The sequence below is a fragment of the Anolis sagrei genome, chromosome Y (assembly GCF_037176765.1).
Source record: "Anolis sagrei isolate rAnoSag1 chromosome Y, rAnoSag1.mat, whole genome shotgun sequence".
Taxonomy (NCBI): Eukaryota; Metazoa; Chordata; class Lepidosauria; order Squamata; family Dactyloidae; genus Anolis; species Anolis sagrei.
In genome coordinates, this window is record NC_090035.1 from 78,151,699 (window position 1) to 78,173,838 (window position 22,140).

General features: G+C 41.5%; 1 protein-coding gene and 1 long non-coding RNA gene across 2 annotated transcripts; one reads left to right on the forward strand and one right to left on the reverse strand.

Annotated features, from left to right (window-relative positions):
- Window positions 1-225: 225 nt before the first annotated feature.
- LOC132780438 (uncharacterized) lies at window positions 226-21,382 on the reverse strand. The gene is made up of 4 exons (XR_010908835.1): window positions 21,325-21,382; window positions 18,054-18,275; window positions 13,254-13,333; window positions 226-365 (listed from the first exon to the last, which is right to left on the reverse strand). It is a non-coding gene; the product is annotated as an uncharacterized lncRNA (long non-coding RNA).
- On the forward strand, window positions 1,174-18,340 carry LOC132780439 (ribonuclease T2-like). The gene is made up of 10 exons (XM_067462006.1): window positions 1,174-1,293; window positions 3,728-3,873; window positions 3,968-4,028; window positions 8,460-8,527; window positions 8,702-8,759; window positions 11,020-11,084; window positions 13,067-13,180; window positions 13,400-13,448; window positions 14,856-14,930; window positions 18,112-18,340. Exons 2-10 carry the CDS (start codon window positions 3,758-3,760, stop codon window positions 18,277-18,279), a joined length of 774 nt encoding a protein of 257 aa, XP_067318107.1. The 5' UTR covers window positions 1,174-1,293; window positions 3,728-3,757; the 3' UTR covers window positions 18,280-18,340.
- Window positions 21,383-22,140: the final 758 nt, after the last annotated feature.

The window sequence follows — 22,140 nt, forward strand, 5'->3', positions numbered from 1 at the left end:
AGCCTTCTGATTGGCTCTGGTGCACAGCAGAAGCCCTGTGCAATGCCAGGTACCCAAGCTAGTTACTATATATCTTTAAAAAAAAATCAGCCCTCTGCATCCATGGATTCCCAATGCCCAGGTGCTTGGGAGGCGGCCGAGCCAGCTGTTAACGCGCCAGCCAATCACCTTCAAGCCGGGCGAGGAGCGGAGAGCGGGAGATTTGAACCACACAACTCTGTATTTCTATAAAAATGGCATTTATTTGTGTACATGTTATGCTCGGCTTAGCGAATGATTGCTGCTTTGCATCCTTTTCAGCTGAATCGCTAATAAATCATCTTGGTGGCGCTTCCTTCAACTTTGGTGAGATTCTTTTTGGTAACCTAGGGAAAATAAATAATTTAAAATTAGGCTTCTCTTTGCTCACCCTCTTTGGTGGGGCCGCAGAATCTCTCCTCCTGGACTAGACCCTTTAAAATTCCCTATTGACTTCAGTTTGAGGGGACTGACTCATCCTAGTGGGAGTTGTAGTTCACCCTGCAGCCAGAGAGCACATGGAACGCCACTGATGATGCATCCAACTAAAACTTGCCCAACATAACAAACTTTAAGTATTGATGGAGTTTCTCAGGGTTAACTTGGCATGATGTGAGTTGTAGTTCACCCAAAACCTTATGCATTTTGTAACATTAACATTATTTTTCAAATAACCAGGTACCCAAGCTAGTTACTATATATCTAAAAAAAAATCAGCCCTCTGCATCCATTGATGCTCCATCCATGGGTTCAAGGGCCCTTTGAAGGCAACCATAGGGGTGATGTTGCACTTCATGCAAATGATGGTTTTATAACTGGGTAGTAAAGGTAAAGGTTTTCCCCTGACGTTAAGTCCAGTCGTGTCCGACTTTGGGGATTGGTGCTCATTTCAATTTCTAAGCCAAACAGCTGGCATTGTCCATAGACACCTCCATGGTCATGTGGCTGGCATGACTGCATGGAGCGCTGTTACCTTCCCGCTGGAGCAACACCTATTGATTTACTCACATTTGCATGTTTTTAAACTGCTAGGTTGGCAGAAGCTGGGGCTAACAGCAGGAGCTCGCCCCACTCCCCAAATTCGAACCATATTTGGAAATATAAATAGTTCTGTGAAGCATTTTCAACACCATGATCGTAATGAAGATCTGGGACTCCACGGTGCAGCTGAGCATCGACTTATTTTACCACACCTTATGCAGAAGTGAAACCACTTTCCTCATTTGAACTTCATGGTTTGACTCTTTGAGGGAACTAGCAACATCAAGTAAACTTGTGACTGGTAAGAAAATATTATTTTTACAACTTAACGAGTTTGCAAAGAATTGAATAATGTTAAATATGCTTGCAAGGGGATGCTGGATGTTGCAGTACAAAGAAAAGCACTTTTCTGCATCTAGTTCAGCATATAGTATCAGCAGGCCAAGGGTTTCAGGCAAATCCCTGTCTCGGTTGAATTGGAGACACTTAGCAATTCTTACACTTTAGTATGGAGAGTATGTGCTGTGTGCTTTGAGATCTCTCTCTCTACTTGTGTCAGGAGAGGTGTAGCAATTGAGTTTTCCATCTCTTGAAACCAGTATAAGGAGAGTATATGCTGTGTGCTTTGAGATCTCTCTCTACTTGTGTTTTAGGAGAGACGTAGTGATTGAGTTTTTCCCTCTCTTGAAACCTTTAGAAGAAGCTTAGGAATCAGTATTCTCTAGTATGGAGAGTATGTGCTGTGTGCTTTGAGATCTCCCTCTACTTGTGTTTCGGGAGAGATGTAGTGATTGAGTTTTTCCCTCTCTTGAAACCTTTAGAAGAAATGGGTGTTAGAGTAGCTCAGACCCAGTTCTTGATTATCAAACCTCTGGAGGTCATACCAGTGCTGAGCTGGGCTTGTTGATTGGTAACCTATTTATTTTGTACTAGCCGTCCCCTGCCATGCGTTGCTGTGGCCCAGTCTGGTGATCTGGAAAATAAAGTAATTAGAAAGTGTTGGTTTCTAATATATGTAATTTCTTTATGCTTGTGGGTAAAGTGTTTGTTGCTGTTTCTTTGTCAGTGTTGATGTCGAGATTGTCTGGGTTGCCTACTTTGGAACATGCAACATATAATTGTCCTTCTTTGGGGGTCCCTTTCAAATCTATGATACTACATTTCTGTGTGTGAATCATATCTATCTATCTCTATCTATGGCTGGATGGCTCTTTGTCAGGAGGGCTTTGATTACGCTTTCTTGCCCTGGTGAAAGGAGTTGGACTGGATGGCCTTAAGTATTTTTGGTTGATCATGGGGGTTCAGCGTGGGAAGTTTGCCCCAATTCTGTCGTTGGTGGAGTTCAGAATGCTCTTTGATTGTAGGTGAATTATAAATCCCAAATGTCAAGGTCTATTTTCCCTCCAAACTCCACCTGTGTTCCTATTTGGGCATATGGAATATTCATGCCAAGTTTGGTCTGGATCCATCATTATTTGAGTCCACAGTGCTCTCTGGATACAGGTGAACTACATCTCCCAAACTCAAGGTCAATGCTCACCAAACCCTTCTAGTGTTTTCTTTTGGTCATGGGAGTCCTGTGTGCCACGTTTGGTTCAATTCCATCATTGGTGGAGTTCAGAATGCTCTTTGATTGTAGGTGAACTATAAATCCCAGTAGCTACAACTCCCAAATGTCAAGGACTATTTTCCCCAAACTCCATCGTTGTGCATATTTGGAATATGAAATATTTGTGCCAAGTTTGGATTGGATCCTTCATTGTTTGAGTCCTCAGTGCTCTCTGAATGTTGATGAACTACAACTCCCAAACTCAAGGTCAATACCCATCAATGCCCATATTGGCCATGGGAGTCCTGTGTGCCACGTTTGGTTCAATTCCATTATTGGTGGAGTTCAGAATGCTCTTTGATTGTAGGTGAACTATAAATCCCAGCAACTATAATTTCCAAATGACAAAATCAATTTTTGAAGTGATGGTCACTTCTTGGGTTGCCCATATTGGTCATGGGAGTCCTGTGTGCCTCGTTTGGTTCAATTCCATTATTGGTGGAGTTCAGAATGCTCTTTGATTGTAGGTGAACTATAAATCCCAGGAACTATAATTTCCAAATGACAAAATCAATTTTTGAAGTGATGGTCACTTCTTGGGTTGCCCATATTGGTCATGGGAGTCCTGTGTGCCTCGTTTGGTTCAATTCCATTATTGGTGGAGTTCAGAATGCTCTTTGATTGTAGGTGAACTATAAATCCCAGGAACTATAATTTCCAAATGACAAAATCAATTTTTGAAGTGATGGTCACTTCTTGGGTTGCCCATATTGGTCATGGGAGTCCTGTGTGCCTCGTTTGGTTCAATTCCATTATTGGTGGAGTTCAGAATGCTCTTTGATTGTAGGTGAACTATAAATCCCAGGAACTATAATTTCCAAATGACAAAATCAATTTTTGAAGTGATGGTCACTTCTTGGGTTGCCCATATTGGTCATGGGAGTCCTGTGTGCCACGTTTGGTTCAATTCCATTATTGGTGGAGTTCAGAATGCTCTTTGATTGTAGGTGAACTATAAATCCCAGGAACTATAATTTCCAAATGACAAAATCAATTTTTGGAGTGATGGTCACTTCTTGGGTTGGTAGGTGTCTTGTGGTCAAAATTGGCAGCAATTCGCCCAGTGGTTTTTGCGTTGTGTTAATCCCACAAACTGATATTACATTTTTATTTATGTAGATTAAATCGAAGCAGGACCTTGTAGGTACGATGGGGAAAGTGCCTGCGTTGTGGTCCCTGTGTTTGCTCTTCAATGGCTTTGTGTGGCTTTTTGTGGTGATCGGATCTGAGGAGTCGTGGCAGAAAGCGGCGCCGGAGCGTTCAGAGTAAGTGGGAAAAGCTATACAATTTGGGTCACAAAAGACTAAAAAAACCAGAGGGAAATCGATCTGTAAAAACTTTTTCTCCTTTACTTTGTAGGTATTATTGCCCTTGGCAGTGCTTGAATTTTGTCCAGATGTGGCCAGGCTCATTCTGTGTGGTAAGGCTGACAGTTTCCAATCTAGAACCTCTCGTGTACATTCACATAGAATCATAGAATCAAAGAGTTGGAAGAGACCTCATGGGCCATCCAGTCCAACCCCATTCTGCCAAGAAGCAGGAATATTGCATTCAAATCATCCGACAGATGGCCATCCAGCCTCTGTTTAAAAGCTTCCAAAGAAGGAGCCTCCACCACACTCCAGGGCAGAGAGTTCCACTGCTGAACGGCTCTCACAGTCAGGAAGTTCTTCCTCATGTTCAGATGGAATCTCCTCTCTTGTAGTTTGAAGCCATTGTTCCATTGCGTCCTAGTCTCCAGGGAAGCAGAAAACAAGCTTGCTCCCTCCTCCCTGTGGCTTCCTCTCACATATTTATACATGGCTATCATATCCACTCTCAGCCTTCTCTTCTTCAGGCTAAACATGCCCAGCTCCTTAAGCCTCTCCTCATAGGGCTTGTTCTCCAGACCTTTTATCATTTTAGTCATGTGTCTCATGTGTCTCCTCTGGACACATTCCAGCTTGTCCATATCTCTCTTGAATTGTGGTGCCCAGAACTGGACACAATATTCCAGATGTGGTCTAACCAAAGCAGAATAGAGGGGTAGCATTACTTCCCTAGATCTAGACACTATGCTCCTATTGATGCAGGCCAAAATCCCATTGGCTTTTTTTGCCGCCACATCTTCTAGAACAGGCATTTGGCAAACTTTGGGCCTCTAGGTGTTCTGGACTTCAACTCCTACAATTCCTAACAGCCAAGGAAAAGCCCACCCTGGATTCCCTGGACCTTGATAACTATAGACCAGTGTTCAACCTTCCTTTTTTGGGCAAGGTGATCGAGAAGACAGTTGCCCACCAACTCCAGGCAGTCTTGGATGGCACACACTTCCTTGACCTATTTCAAACTGGCTTCAGAGAAGAGTATGGAGTTGAGACTGCGATGGCTGCCTTACTGGATGACCTCCGTCTCAACACTAACATGGGGAATGTGTCCCTGCTGGTGCTTCTAGACCTCTCAGAGGCCTTTGACACCATCACCTTGTACTTTGTCCGGAAACTAACTGGCCACCAGTGGAGTGGTTTTAGGATAGGTGTAATACGAGGGTTGAATGAAAAGTAATGCCTCCACCTGTTGCACCTCAGAGTATATTCACCTTGCAGAACTGCACACAAATTTAAGTTTTTGTAGTTTATTAAAAAGTAAAGATGAAAAGTTTAAAAAGCAAATAATGTTCCAAAGATCAATAAAACATAGCACTGTAAAGCAGAATTCCAAATGGTACCAACAAGACAAAGTCCCATGAGAACATAACAAAATCCCAAGACCATGGACACAGGAAACGAGCACAAGCTGCTTGGTGGAGCGAGAAGTTGCTCTGACAAAGGTTTGTTTTCAAACACACTGCTTAATACCCTTTGCAATACATGAAAGCATTTATTTGGCCTCTGACCTCCTTCTTGTTGGCTATTCTCACACTCCTTCGAACTCTGAATTCCAAACGATCAGCGTCATCTAAGATTCGCATTTCATCAAGGTCAGGCTGCTTGTTAGTGTCTTCTAGCTTACTATCAGGCTGAGAACCGTCCTCCTTTTCTGAGTCAATTTGCACCTGGCTAGTTTCAGTATCAAAAACATCATTCTCTGCTGTGGGAAACTGAACTTGTACACCCTGTTCCTCATTGTCTACAACAGGAACATTTTGAACCTGATTATGAACCTGAATCCCATCATCCTCGTCAGGGTCACTCTGAGACCCCATCTGAGTCACAACACTATCAGTCTGTGTCTGTGGTTCCAGCTGAGTTGCAACACCACCTTCGTAACTCCTCAACAGATGGCAGTACTGGTATGCAGCAGGTACTGGCTTGTTCAGTAGACTCTCCTCTACAGTTCTATTTTGGCGGGAAGTCTTAGCATTGAGTGGTTGTGCAAAGTATGGAACGCTGCGAAGACGGTCGGTCAATGCGACTTAAACAATGTGCAGTCATTGAATTCTTGACAGCAGACGGTATCACCCCAAAGGAGATTCAGATTCAGAGAATGCAAGCTGTTTAAGGTGATTGTGTTGATGTGAGGACTGTAGGTCCTTTCATTTCACTTTATTTCTTAATTAGTCGCTCTCCACCAAGGTGCTCTAAGCGACTTACAATTTAAAATAGCATTTACACAATATAAAAACATTCAACATAAAAACATACAACAGTGACTATTTGGCAAATTAGATCTGAACACTTTACTTAAATGCACTTTACTTAAATCCTTTGGGGTGACACTTTCTGCTGTCAGTGACTGCATGTTGCTCAAGTCACATTAACCGACCGTCTGTGTAGGGTTCCATACTTTGCACTTTAACAACACAACTGTTCAATGCTAAGGCTTCCCCCCAAAATGGAACTGTAGAGGAGAGTCTACTGAACAAGTCAGTTCCTGCACCATACCAGTACTGCCATCTGTTGAGGAGTTATGAAGGTGGAGGCATTACTTTTCATTCAACCCTCATATTGTTATTAAGTTATAAATTATTCCTCCAAACCCATCTGTTGGAACCCTAGGGATTACTGATTGATAGAATGGTTTTGGATTGAGCTGAAGCATAGGGGAGATGCACATGCTTTCTGTCATTTAGGTAAATAATAGGCATGTGCAATCCATAGTTCTAAATGGCTCTAAAGTACCGTACTTACAAAACTAAAGTTCTGGTGGTGAAACTTTCAGAACTCCTAACACAACTTTCAAAATTTCATTATAAATGGCAGTTCCTAATAGGTTCTGTCCAATAATTAAATAATAATGAATTTTTGAAAGTTTTGTTAGAGTTCTGAAATTTTCACCACCAGAACTGTTAGGTTTTACAATGTATTGCAATGTTATATAGCTGAGTCATGCACTGCTAATGGGCTTCTATTAGGAATGCTGAGTCATGCATTAACTGTATATAGAGCTTCATTTGGGGAATGTGTTCTGGCCTAGTCCAGGTGATTGTGAATAATGCAATCCTGGGTCTGAGTTAAGTTAATGAGTTGGGAACCAATCAGAGTTTGCGATGTGTAATTGTATAGAATTGTATATAAGGAAGTCATGTACAGTGTATATCTCTCCTTGTGCTGTGATGTTGTTCGTCGAAGGCTGTATGTAATTAAAAGAACCTGTCTGCTAAGACAAGATATAACTGTGTGCTGTGGTAAGTTTGTAATATCATCTAGACTGGGGGAAAGACAATGGTAAAACTGACAATGGCCGGGCATGTGCTCAAGTGTCTGTAAAAGGTTCCAGAGTGACTGCAGGCTGTGGGAGCAGTTGACTGAAAATACTGTGCAGGAAGAAGCTACTGGAAAACACTGAAGTTGTGCAACTGATCTGCTGCTGAATTGCGAAATTAATCTCAACATGGCAGTTCCTAATAGGTTCTGTCATAAAAATCACAAATAATGAAATAATAATGAAATTTTGAAAGTTTTGTTAGAGTTCTGAAATTTTCACCACCAGAACTTTAGCAACACTGTAGAAGCAAAGCATCAGCACCCCCTAGTTTTCACAACCAGAACTTTAGTTTGTAAGTACTTTAGAACCATTTAGAACAGTGGTTCTCAACCTTCCTCATGCCCCGACCCCTTAATACAGTTCTCATGTTGTGGTGACCCCTAACCATAACAGTTTTTAACCATAACACAGTTTTTAACCATAACCATAACATTATTTTTGTTGCCGCTTCAGAACTGTAATTTTGCTACTGTTACGAATCGTAATGCAAATATCTGATTTGCTAGATGTATTTTCATTCACTGGACCAAATTTGGAACAAATACCTGATGCACCCAAATTTGAATACTGGTGGGGTTGGGGGAGGTTGATGTTGTCAGTTGGGATTTATACTTCACCTACAATCCAGGAGCATTTTGAACTCCACCAAGGATGGAATTGAACTTGACACACAGAATTTCTATGACGAACAGAAAATACTGGAAGAGTTTGGTGGACATTGACCTTGAGTTTGGGAGTTGTAGTTCACCTACATCCAGAGAGCACTGTGGACTCAAACAATGATGGATCTGGACCTAACTTGGCACAAATGCTCAATATGCCCAAATGTGAACACTGGTGGAGTTTGGGGAAAATAGACCTTACCATCTGGGCGTTATGGTTGCTTGGATGTATAGTTTACCTAGAGTCAAAGAGCATCTTGAACCCAACCAACAATAAAATTGGGCCAAACTTCCCACGCAAAACCCCCATTACCAACAGAAAATATTATGTTTTCTGATGGTCTTTGGCGACCCCTCTGACACCCCCTTGCGACCCCCCCAGGGGTCCTGACCCCCAGGTTGAGAAACACTGATTTAGAACCATGGATTGCACATGCCTAGATAAATATACTCCCGCTTCCTATACATTAACATATTATCTTCCTTTTGTGTCTTGTGTGGAGGCTCTGGCCACTAGGTTTGAGTGTGTCCTGCCAAAGAACGCCAACAACTGGACCATCCATGGATTATGGTGAGGCAACCCCATTCAGACCAAGAAACATGTGAACATCCCTTCCCTTGAGTGAATCTTGCCAAGGAAACCCTATGATAGCTTCGCCATTCATCAGAAATGACTTGAAGGCGCACAAAAGCAAGTGTGTGTTCCTCATAAGTTGTCTTCACCTGTCTGTTCTTCAATCCACAGGCCCAGTGATATCACAGCGTGTTGTCACTATTGGTACCTCTTTCCCTCCGACTTGACGGTAGGCCAGAGTTTTTGGAACTTTTTGGAAAGGGGACGAATTCTACAGCTCCTGGGAGAGCTGTTTCAGGAGCAGCTGGAGGTCCTATGAGGGTTGAATGAAAAGTAATGCCTCCACCTTCATGACTTGGGTTTGGATGGGAATATTTTAATAAATCAAAAGCAGAAATCATCCTTAGAATGTGCTCTTTAACTACCAGTATTCACTTTCCCACATAATCACCAGACAATTGGATACATTTCTGACAACAATGAATAAGTTTTCTAAAGCCATCACAAAAGAAGTCGACACTCTGTTTCCACAACCAGTGTCTTACAGTTCTCTCAATGTCTTCATCAGAAGCAGAATGATGTCCCCGCAGATCTTCTTTTATTATTGGAAAGAGATGGAACTCATACGGTGCTAAATCTGGACTGTATGGAGGATGTTGTACGGTGGTGAGATCCAGTCTCTGAAGTTTCAAGTCTGTGCGCTTTCATTTCAGGCATCAGCATCCTGGGTAACCATCGTGCACAGATCTTCCGATAGCCAAGTAAAGCAATAATGTGACCCACACGTTCTTGTGAAATGCCGATTATGCTTGAAATTTTTCTCTGAGTGATAAGACGATCATCCTGAATCAATCTGTCAACCTTTTGCTTGTGAAACTCGGTGATTGCTGTCACAGGACATCCAACTCTTTTTTTGTCATGCAAGTCAGATGTTCCCACCTCAACATCTTTCACCCAATGACGCACAGTACTCACATCAACACAATCACCATAAACAGCTTGCATTCTCTGATGAATCTCTTTTGGGGTGACACCTTCTGCTGTCAAGAATTCAATGACTGCACGATGCTCACATTGACCGACCATCTACGTAGGGTTCCATACTTAGCACTTTAACAACACAACCATTCAATGTTAAGGCTTCCCACCAAAATGGAACTGTAGAGGAGAGTCTCCTCTACAGCCAGTACCTGCCGCATAGGTTGCTTAAGTCGCATTGACTGACCGTCTGCGCAGGATTCCATACTTCGCACTTTAACAACACAACCATTCAATGCTAAGGCTTCCCACCAAAATGCAACTGTAGAGGAGAGTCTACTGAACAATCTAGTACCTGCCGCTTACGTTGCTTGTCACATTGACCGACCGTCTGTGCAGGGTTCCATACTTCGCACTTTAACAACACAACCATTCAATGCTAAGGCTTCCTGCCAAAATGGAACTGTAGAGGAGAGTCTACTGAACAAGGCAGTACCTGCTGCATACGTTGCTTAAGTCCCATTGACTGACAGTCCGCGCAGCGTTCCATACTTCGCACTTTAACACAACCATTCAATGCTAAGGCTTCCCACCAAAATGGAACTGTAGAGGAGAGTCTACTGAACAAGCCAGTACCTGCCGCATACATTGCTTAAGTCGCATTGACTGACCGTCTGCGCAGGATTCCATACTTCGCACTTTAACAACACAACCATTCAATGCTAAGGCTTCCCACCAAAATGCAACTGTAGAGGAGAGTCTACTGAACAATCTAGTACCTGCCGCTTACGTTGCTTGTCACATTGACCGACCGTCTGTGCAGGGTTCCATACTTCGCACTTTAACAACACAACCATTCAATGCTAAGGCTTCCTGCCAAAATGGAACTGTAGAGGAGAGTCTACTGAACAAGGCAGTACCTGCTGCATACGTTGCTTAAGTCCCATTGACTGACAGTCCGCGCAGCGTTCCATACTTCGCACTTTAACACAACCATTCAATGCTAAGGCTTCCCACCAAAATGGAACTGTAGAGGAGAGACTACTGAACAAGCCAGTACCTGCCGCATACATTGCTTAAGTCGCATTGATTGACCGTCTGTGCAGGGTTCCATACGTCGCACTTTAACAACACAACCATTAAATGCTAAGGCTTCCTGCCAAAATTGAACTGTAGTGGAGAGTCTACTGAATAAGCCAGTACCTGCCGCATACCAGTATTGCCATCTGTTGAGGAGTTACGAAGGTGGAGGCATTACTTTTCATTCAACCCTCGTATTTAAAGGACATTACCTCGAATTTAATGGCCGTGGCTCAATAATATAGCATTCTGGGATCTGTAGTTTAGTGAGGCACCCACATCCTTTGGCAGGGAAGGCTCAATACCTTGTCAAACTATTACACCCCTTCCTCCATGGCACCATAGCATTGAGTGGATTCATTCTACAGCATAGATGCACCCAAGGCTTTATCTTCCATTGCTGAAACCTGTTTGTTTCCCCCTTCCTGCAGGATCTGCTGCCTGACCTGAATTGGCACTGGCCCAGCTTCATCAATCTCAGTAACTTCCTATTCTGGTAATGCAACACAGCCGAAAAGAGGATGGGATGGGAATTGGGAATCTAAACGGGGAACGGTACAGGCTGGGCATTCCTTACCTGCAATTCCAAAACATGTGAAAATTGGTTGCGATCGTGACAGCTTTGCTCTCCGATAGCTCAGTGTATGCACATGTTATTTCAGTATTGAAAACACTGCATATCTAAGCTTTATTTGTCGTGTCAGGGCAACCAGTCAATTATATTACATTTCTAACAGAACAAAGCAAACAAACAAACAGACAAAATACAAAATTTGTGAGTTTGGTAGTTGATTAAATGTCCTTTGACCAGAATCTGGCCACTTGGAGTGCCTCTGGTGTTGCTGCAAGGTCCTCCATTGTGCATGTGGCAAGGCTCAGGTTGCATTGCAGCAGGTGGTCAGTGGTTTGCTCTTCTCCACACTCGTATGTTGAGGATTCCACTTTGTGGCCCCATTTCTGAAGGTTGGCTCTGCATCTCGTGGTGCCAGAGCGCAGTCTGTTCAGCGCTTTCCAAGTCGCCCAGTCTTCTGTGTGCCCAGGGGGGAGTCTCTCATTTGGTATCAGCCATTGGTTGAGGTTCTGGGTTTGAGCCTGCCACTTTTGGACTCTCACTTGCTGAGGTGTTCCAGCGAGTGTCTCTGTAGAGCTCAGAAAACTATTTCTTGATTTAAGTCGTTGACGTGCTGGGTGATACCCAAACAGGGGATGAGCTGGAGATGTCTCTGCCTTGGTCCTTTCACTATTGGCTGCCACTTCCCGGCGGATGTCAGGTGGTGCAATACCGGCTAAGCAGTGTAATTTCTCCAGTGGTGTGGGGTGCAGACACCCCGTGATAATGCGGCATGTCTCATTAAGAGCCACATCCACTGTTTTGGCATGGTGAGATGTGTTCCACACTGGGTTATTTATTAATTTACTCATTATTCATTATTTATTATATAATTGATAATAATGACATTTCCTCAAAGCCTTTTCAAGCTAGACAAAACCTCTATCCACATATAGTTATTTAATATATATTCTCCCCAATTGACAGAGGTATTTCCATTCCAAAAAAACCTCCACAGTTGATATATTTAACAGGCTTTAATTTTCAAGCCGTTGTTGACCTCTCCCTTAACCCCAAAGTAAGGCTTTCTGTTCCACAGTTGGGAAGGCGCCGTATTGAACAACATTGCAAGACAGGTAAGGTGGCAACCTGTGCTGGACAGGGTTGCACTCCCCCTGAAATCATACGTCTGCAGTTTGGGGGTCCTCCTGGATTCTTCACTTACGTTTGAGGCTCAGGCGTCAGTGGTGGCCGGGAGGGCCTTTGCACAATTAAGACTCGTGCGTCAACTGCGACCATATCTCGAGAAGGCGGATCTGGCCAGGGTGGTCCACACCTTAGTCACCTCTAGACTGGATTACTGCAATGCACTTTACGTGGGGCTGCCCTTGAAAACGGCCCGGAAATTTCAGATGATCCAACGGGTGACAGCCAGATTGTTAACTGGGGCTCCTTACAAGGAGCAGTCAATCCTCCTGTTCAAGGAGCTCCACTGGCTGCCATTCATCTACCGGACCCAATTCAAGGTGCAGGTTCTTACCTTCAAAGCCCTGAACGGTTTGGGACCCGCCTACCTGTGTGATCACATCTCTGTATACGAACCCACACGATCTCTTCGTTCATCTGGAGAGGCCCTGCTCTCGATCCCACCAGCATCACAGGCGCGATTGGTGGGGACGAGAGAGAGGGCCTTTTCGGTGGTGGCTCCTCGACTCTGGAACTCACTCCCTAAGGACACCAGGCAGGCCCCAACCCTGACAGTCTTCAGGAGGAGCTTGAAGACGTGGGTGTTCCAGTGTGCCTTCCCAGAATAATGATCCCAGAACACTTTGTCCCTCCAAAGCACTTTATGGTAGCGGGGTACAAATAAAGTGTTGTTGTTGTTGCTGTTATTATTATTATTATGCTTGCTCCCTCTCCTTCTCCAGGGAGAAAGAATGGTATAAGCACGGGACTTGTGGTGGCTGTGTCGAAACACTGAACTCCCCCAATAAATACTTCAGAGCGGCCCTCGACCTGCGCACCAAATACAACATTGACAGGTGAGCCATTACGCTTCACTTCCCATTGAAGGCTAGCAAACTTTGGAGGCAGTTTGGATAGGCATGTACTTACATGACGCATTTGAAAGCGGTGCTACTCAAAGTGATGATCCTTGGACCAAGCTGTTTTCTAAACTATTAATGGCAGGTTTCCTGAAAAGAAAGGTATAATTATGGTTTCAAATGAGTAACATTCATTCTTTCTTTTTCTTAATGCAGTGCTTTCCAAAATGCTGGTATTGTCCCATCTTGCCGTTACAGCTACCAGGTAAATTTCAGCAACATCATACACTCCAACTGTCTTGATTTGGCAGGAAATGCCAAATTTACGCCTCTGTCGTCCCACTTTTTCAGCTGCTTTAATGTGTCCCAGTTTCTATGTCCTTGTGCATATATATATATACACACACACACACACATATATCATTATTATAATGTCTTCCAAAGTGCCAAACATTTTAATATATTTTTATTTTTATATAATATTTTAAATCCATATTAGAGTGTATGCCTGCCACCCCAGGGAGATACTCTAATATGGATTTAAAATATTATATAAAAATATTATATAAAATATTTGTAATAATAATTTTCATCCCTCTTATAGTTCTCCCCAGAATGGCAGCAATATTAATATATACTTATTTTATATATAATATTTTTGTTAATATTTTAATTATCATTATATTGTCTTTCCAGTATGGCAGCCATATTAATTTATATATATATATATACACACACACATACATAATTCATTTTTCTATATAATATTTTTCATCCTTATGATTATTAGTGTGTCTCCCCACACAATTAATATGATATTAATATGGTGGCCATATTAATCTATTTTTATTTTTATATATTATTTTTAAAAATATTTTTCATACATATTATTATTATAGTATCTCCCTGGAGTGGTTGCCATATTAACATATTTTTATTTCTTATATTTAATATTTTAAATAATATTGTTTATTCTTATTATTGTGGTGCCTCCCCAGAGTGGTGGTCATGCTAATACATATATATATATGTATGTGTGTGTGTATAGTCTCTCCAGCATATTAATATAGTTTTATTTTTAAATACTTTTAATACTATTTCAAATTTTTTTTGGAGTGTCTCCCTAGAGTGGCAGAGGTATTAATAATATTTTTTTTTACTTTTTAGAAAGAATATTTCTTTGTAAATATATATTTAATATATTAATATATTATTATTTTTATTTATAATATTTTAAATAATATTTTAAATCCTTATTACAGTTTCTCCCTGGTGTAGCAGAGACATTAATATATGTAATAATATTTTAATCATTATTATAGTGTCTCCCCAGAGTGCCAGCTATAATAATATATTTTTCATTCATTCATTCATTCATTAGATAGATAGAGAGATAGACAGACAGACAGACAGACAGATAGATAGATAGATAGATAGATAGATAGATAGATAGATAGTGTCTCCCAGGAGTAATTGTCATATAAAGTCATTTGCTCTCATATTCTGGCCTAATCATTTAATTCATTTTTAATGCTATGTTTTCCATTCTCATCGTTTTAATGTGTAAGATGGCTCGAGTCCCAGTCTTGGGGAGAAAGCAGGATATAAATAAAGTTAATAATAATAACAACAATTGAATGTTTTTAACTGTTTCTCTTTTGCAATGTATTAGCTCAGCACCTTCCAGGCAGCATTGCAACCCACTTTGGGAGACCAATACGAACTGCAGTGTGCGACTGACATCCAGGTAAGTTTGTTTTCTTTCTCGCTTGCAAGCCTATTAAATCTTTGAGGTGATATTGTATTGATTTAATTACATTTTAATCGATACTGTGCGTTGTACTATTTGTGGCTGTTCTCCACCTCAATCCATGGGCAAGAGATGAATAAAAATAAATATTATTTTCATCAGCAAGTCCAGCCTCTTCCTACTTTATCAACAACATAAATATTTTTAAAATTCTGTACAGGGTATAGAGTATTGGTTTTAAATTGTGCTGTAAATGACTTTGAAATCTTACCATCTTTTAAAATTATATTTAATTATAAAGGTAAAGGTTTCCCCTTGACATTAAGTCCAGTAATGTCCGACTCTGAGGGTTGGTGCTCATCTCCATTTCTAAACCGAAGAGCCGGCATTGTCCATAGATGTCTCCAGGGTCATGTGGCTAGCATGACTGCATGGCGTGCCATTACTTTTCCACCGAAGCAGTACCTATTGATCTACTCACAATTGCATGTTTTCGAACGGATAGGTTGGCAGAAGCTGGGGTTAACAGTGGGAGCTCACTTCGCTCCCCGGATTCGTACCACTGACCTTTCGGTCAGGAAGTTCAGCAGCACAGAGGTTTAACCCACTGCGCCACCGGGGTTCTCCGTATTTATTTATAAACTAGCCGTCCCCTGCCACGTGTTGCTGTGGCCCACATGGGGGTTCTGTGTGAGAGGTTTGGCCCAATCCTATCGTTGGTCGGGTTCAGAATACTTGTGATTGTAGGTGAACTATAAATCTCAGCAACTACAACTCCCAAATGTCAAGATTCTATTTTCCCCCAACTCCACCAGTGTTCACATTTGGGCATATTGAGTATTCGTGCCGAGTTTGGTCCAGATCCATCATTGTTTGAGTCCACAGTGATCTCTGGATGTAGGTGAACTACAACTCTAAACCCAAAGGACACTGCCCACCAAACCCTTCCAGTATTTTCTGTTGGTCATGGGAGAACTGTGTGCCATGTTTGGTTCAATTCCATCGTTGGTGGGGTTCACTGTCAACCTAGCAGTTCGAAAACATGCAAATGTGAGTAGATTAATAGGTACCGTTCCAGTGGGAAGGTAACAGTGCTCCATGTAGTCATGCCGGCCACATGACCTTGGAGGTGTCTACGGACAACGCTGGCTCTTCAGCTTTGAAATGGAGATGAGCACCAACCCGCAGAGTCGGACACAACTACACTTAATGTCAGGGGAAAACCTTTACCTTTACTGAACTTTTCTGATAGGGCCAGCATGGCCACATGACTTTGGAGGCGTCTACGGACAACGCCGGCTCTTCGACTTAGAAATGAACATGAGCACCAACCCGCAGAGTCAGACACGACTAGACTTAATGTGAAGGGGAAAACTTTACCTTTATCAAACTTTACCTAACTATGTAGTCCATCTTATGTAACCCATTCTTTCTTGATCAACTCTCTAGTTTCTTCCAGGTTCTGACTATTTCTAGCCTCAGCAAAATTCGATGTTTTGTTACCAAATCCTTTATTCTTATTATTCAACCAGCTGTATCCGCCACGCGTTGCTGTGGCCAACCTTCCCTCCCTCTTTCCCTCCTTCCTTCCCTCTCTCTTTCCTTCCCTCCCTTCCTTTGCTCTTCTACTTTCTCTTCTTCTTTCTTCCTTCTCTACCTGTTTCTTTCCTCCCTTCCTTTGCTCTTTGGTTCTATTCTTCCTTGTCTCTTTCCTTCCCTCCCTCTCTCTTTCTCTCTTTCATTCCTTCTCTCCTTCCTTCCCTCTCTTTCCTTCCTTCTTTCACTTTTTTATTTCCTTCTCTCCTTCCTTTTCTACTTTTCTTTCTTTCCTTCCTTCCTTCTCTCCTTCACTCCTTCTTTCCCTCTTTTTCTTCTTCCTTCTCTCCTTCCTTCCTTCCCCCTTTCTGTGTGTGTGTTTTGTGTGTGTATATATGCATATATGTGTATATATTTGTGTATATATGTGTGTTTATATGTGTGTTTGCGTGCATATATGTAGTTTTACGCATGCGTTGTAATGTATTTATTTTGCATCTGTCATATACATGTGTGTGTGTGTGTGTGAATGGCTGGATGGCCCTTTGCAGGTCCATAGCCAGGATTTTGATTCGGGGGGCTGAGTTTGGTTCGGGGGGGGGGGGGCTGAGTCTGAGTGAAAGAGGGTCTACCCTAGCAAACCTTTTGTATCGTTACCCCACTATCCCCATGCATATGGGATATATTGAGCATGGTGATCAGATCATGATATGAATAAACATAACAGTTTAAATAATGCACCAGTAAGGCCTTCTCTCGGACCACCATGAGAATTTCGGGGGGGCTGAAGCCCCCCAAGCCACCCCCCCCCCCGGCTACATGCCTGGTCCTTTGTCAGGAGGGCTTTGATTATGTTTTCTTGCCCTGGTGAAGGGAGTTGGACTGGGTGGCCTTAAGGCAGCATTTCTCAACCTGGGAAGTCAAGACCCCTGGGCGGGGTCACTGGGGGGGGGGGTACCAGAAGGGTCACCAAAGACCACCAGAAAACACAGAGTTTTCTGTTGGTCATGGGGGATCTGTGTGGGATGTTTGGCCCAATTCCATCACTGGTGGGGTTCAGAGTGCTCTTTGATTGTAGGTGAACTATAAATCCCAGCAACCACAACTCCCAAATGTCAAGGTCTATTTCCCCCAAACTCCATCTGTGTTCACATTTGGGCATATTGAATATTCCTGTCAAGTTTGGTCCAGAGTCCACAGTGTTCTCTGGATGGAGGTGAACTACAATTCCAAAATTCAAGGCCAATGCTCATCAAAACCTTCCAGTATTTTCTGTTGGTCATGGGAGTTCTGTGTGCCAAGTTTGGTTCAGTTCCATCGTTGGTGGAGTTCAGAATGCTCTTTGATTATAGGTGAACTATAAATCCCAGCAACTATAACTCCCAAAATGACAAAATCATATTTTTTGAGTGATGGTCACTCCTTGCGTAGTGAGATGTTTTGTTGCCAAATTTGGTGTGATCTCGTTCATTGGTTCTTTTGTTTTTAAGGTACTCATTATGACATGAGCATTTTTATATAGATAGATAGTGAAATCATTAGCAGAGCGACCTTAAATGGCTGTAAACAATTTTGAAATCTTACCATCAAATATGTTTATTGTGATCCTCAAATAAGTATCTTCTCTTTTAATTTTTTCCAGGAACGGCAAATCTTGGTGCAAATCAAGGTTTCTCTTTCCACCAACTTCTCCACTGGATGCATTCAAAGCGGTTCCCAGGATGGCTCGCCATACAAACCCTGCCAAGCGCTATGGAATATTTTTTATTTTCCTCCCAATCTGGAAAATCCACGCAATCCTTGTCCCTGATTCGAGGCAACAGGAAAGAAAGAAAACTTTGAAAGAAAATTGAGACAAAATAAAATAGAAATAAATCACCTTAGTCTTTGTGTGATGTTTTATTGCATTTGACACTGACTTCGTCAAGTCCCATCAGCTACAGGAAACATGAAACAAATACATAGGAGTTGTAGTTCTGAACAGGCAGATGGGTCAAGGGTTCACTTGGATTGCTGTGAGTTTTCCAGGCTATCTGGCCATGCTCCAGAAGCATTCTCTCCTGACGTTCTTCCCACATCTATTTATGTATTTGTTTGTTTATTTATTTAAAACATTTACTGTATATACTCTAGTATAAGCCTAGTTTTTCAGCCCTTTTAGGCTGAAAAAGTCCCCCTCGGCTTATACTCGAGTCAAGGTTATTTATCAATAGGAGCCTAGTGTCTAGATCTAAGGAAGTAATGCTACCCATGCTCTATTCTGCTTTGGTTAGACCACATCTGGAATATTGTGTCCAATTCTGGGCACCACAATTCAAGAGAGATATTGACAAGCTGGAATGTGTCCAGAGGAGAGCGACTAAAATGATAAAAGGTCTGGAGAACAAGCCCTATGAGGACCGGCTTAAGGAGCTGGGCATGTTTAGCCTGAAGAAGAGAAGGCTGAGAGGAGATATGATAGCCATGTATAAATATGTGAGAGGAAGCCACAGGGAGGAGGGAGCAAGCTTGTTTTCTGCTTCCTTGGAGACTAGGACGCAATGGAACAATGGCTTCAAACTACAAGAGAGGAGATTCTGGCTGAACATGAGGAAGAACTTCCTGACTGTGAGAGCCGTTCAGCAGTGGAACTCTCTGCCCCGGAGTGTGGTGGAGGCTCCTTCTTCGGAAGCTTTTAAGCAGAGGCTGGATGGCCATCTGTCAGGGGTGATTTGAATGCAATATTCCTGCTTCTTGGCAGAATGGGGTTGGACTGGATGGCCCAGGAGGTCTCTTCCAACTCTTTGATTCTATGATTCTATGATTATTTTACTCTGTTGTTGTTGTTGTTGTTGTTATTATTATTATTATTTTCATTTCATTTATTATTTTATTCTATTTATTATTATTACATTTACTCTATTATTACACATTTATTATTTTACTGCATAATTGCTGTGATTGCTACATTCATTATTTTACTCTTTTTATTATTGTTGTTATTACATTTATTATGTTACTCTATTATTATTAGAAGGATATGTAAGCACATTTACATTGAAGAAGGTAAATAATCATTTAATCAGAGTTGGACAGTCTTATCTTAAATTACCATTTTTGTAAATATATAACCTACTGGTTCCTCAATTAATGTAATTTAATTGGTATCTATTTTTATTTTGCAATTTACCTGTAGCGGCTTATACTCGAGTCAATCCGTTTTCTCAGTTTCTTGTGGCCTCGGCTTATATTCGGGTCGGCTTATACTTGAGTATATACGGTAAGTTGAGCCCTTCTCACGCCACAGAGGACTCAGGGCAGAACACAACATATATTCCGGGACATCTATATAAATAAAAATGTAATGTTCGTTTGTGGGATTAACAGAACTCAAAAACCACTGGACGAATTGACACCAAATTTGGACACAAGACACCTAACAATCCAATGTATGTCCTTCACTAAAAAAAATTGATTTTGTTATTTGGGAGTAGTAGTTGCTGGGATTTATAGTTCACCTACAATCAAAGAACGTTCTGAACCCCACCAACGATGGAATTGAACCAAACTTGGCACACGGAACTCCCATTACCAACAGAAAATACTGGAAGGGTTTGGTGGGTAGTGTCCTTTGGTTTTGGAGTTGCAGTTCACCTATATCTAGAGAGCCCTGTGGACTCAAACAATGATGGATCTGGACCAAACTCTACACGAATACTCAATATGCCCAAATGTCAACACTAGTGGAGTTTGGGAAAAATAGAATCTTGACATTTGGGAGTTGTAGTTGCTGGGATTTATAGTTCACCTACAATCAAAGAACGTTCTGAACCCCACCAACGATGCAATTGAACCAAACTTGGCACACAGAACACCCATGACCAACAGAAAATACTGGAAGGGTTTGGTGGGCGGTGTCCTTTGGTTTTGGAGTTGTAGTTCACCTACATCCAGAGATCACTGTGGACTCAAACAATGATGGATCTGGACCAAACTCTACACAAATACTCAATATGCCCAAAGTGAACACTGGTGGAATTTGGGGGGGGAAACGGACCTTTACATTTGGGAGTTGTAGTTGCTGGGATTTATAGTTCACCTACAATCAAAGAACGTTCTGAACCCCACCAACGATGGAATTGAACCAAACTTGGCACACAGAACACCAATGACCAAGAGAAAATACTGGAAAGGTTTGGTGGGCATTGATCTTTGAGTTTGGGAGTTGTAAGTTACCTACATCCAGAGAGTACTGTGGACTCAAACACTGATGGATCTGGACCAAACTCCACAAGAATACTCAACATGCCCAAATGTGAACACTGGTGGAGTTTGGGGAAAATAGAATCTTGACATTTGGGAGTTGTAGGTGCTGGGATTTATAGTTCACTTACAATCACAAAGTATTCTGAACCCGACCAATGATCGAATTGGGCCAAACCTCCAATTTGCCCACATGTGAACACTGGTGGAGTTTGGGGAAAATAGAATCTTGACATTTGGGAGTTGTAGTTGTTGGGATTTGTAGTTCACCTGTAGTTCATTCTGAACCCCACCAGCAATAGAATTGGGCCAAACCTCCCACACAAAACCCCCATGACCACCAGAGTCGGCCACAGCAATGTGTGGCAGGGGACAGCTAGTATATATATATAGGTTTTGTTTGGGAGAGTTATCTTGAAAACACACATACACACACATATATATCTTACAGCAATATCTATCTATACCTTCCTTTCTAAATTCTGGGATCTTCTATCCCTTCTCTCTAGGGAAACCCAGCCTTTGGAGTTTGGGAAAGGTACTTTGGGGAACTACAACTCCTAAAATCCCAGGTGTATCCCCATTGGAACCAAACTTCCATTATTACACATACAGGCCTTCTCTTTGGAGACATTCAATCCTCTCCTTGGACCAAAAGATCCCTGATCAGGAAGAAAGGCGGGAAAAGGGGGAGGAGCCTCGAATAGGGCTCTCTTCTCTGATTGGTCGCCCTTGCCTCTTCCTCTCATTGGCTGGCCAAAGGAGCATTGGTGGGTTTGCAGAAACAGAAGTGTCTTTAATTTTATTTAAATCTGATACAAAACAGAGAAGTAACTTCTTAAAGGGGTATGTGTCTGTCTAACTTTTCTTCTACTATATACTGAAATATTAGTATATTTGTAGTTTGCTCCTAATTGTTAACATACTAAAATAATATATTGATAATTTACTTCTAATTATTGGTAAATTATGCTAAATATTGCTATATTTATAATTTATAATTTATCTGTCTAGGTGCTACTTTTCTTCTACTATAGATTGAAATATTAATATATTTGTAGTTTGCTCCTAATTATGAGTAACACACTTAAATAGTATATTTATAATTTACTTCTAATTATTGGTAATTTATACTAAATATTGCTGTATTTATAATTTATTTATAATTATTACTAACATACTAAAATATTAGTTTATAATTTACTTCTAATTATTGGTAATTTATACTAAATATTGCTGTATTTATAATTTATTTATAATTATTACTAACATACTAAAATATTAGTCTATAATTTACTTCTAATTATTGGTAATTTATGCTAAATATTGCTGTATTTATAATTTATTTATAATTTGTGTCTGTCTAGGTGCTGCTTTTCTTCTATGTTGATACTGAAATATTAATATATTTTTAGTTTGATCCTAATTA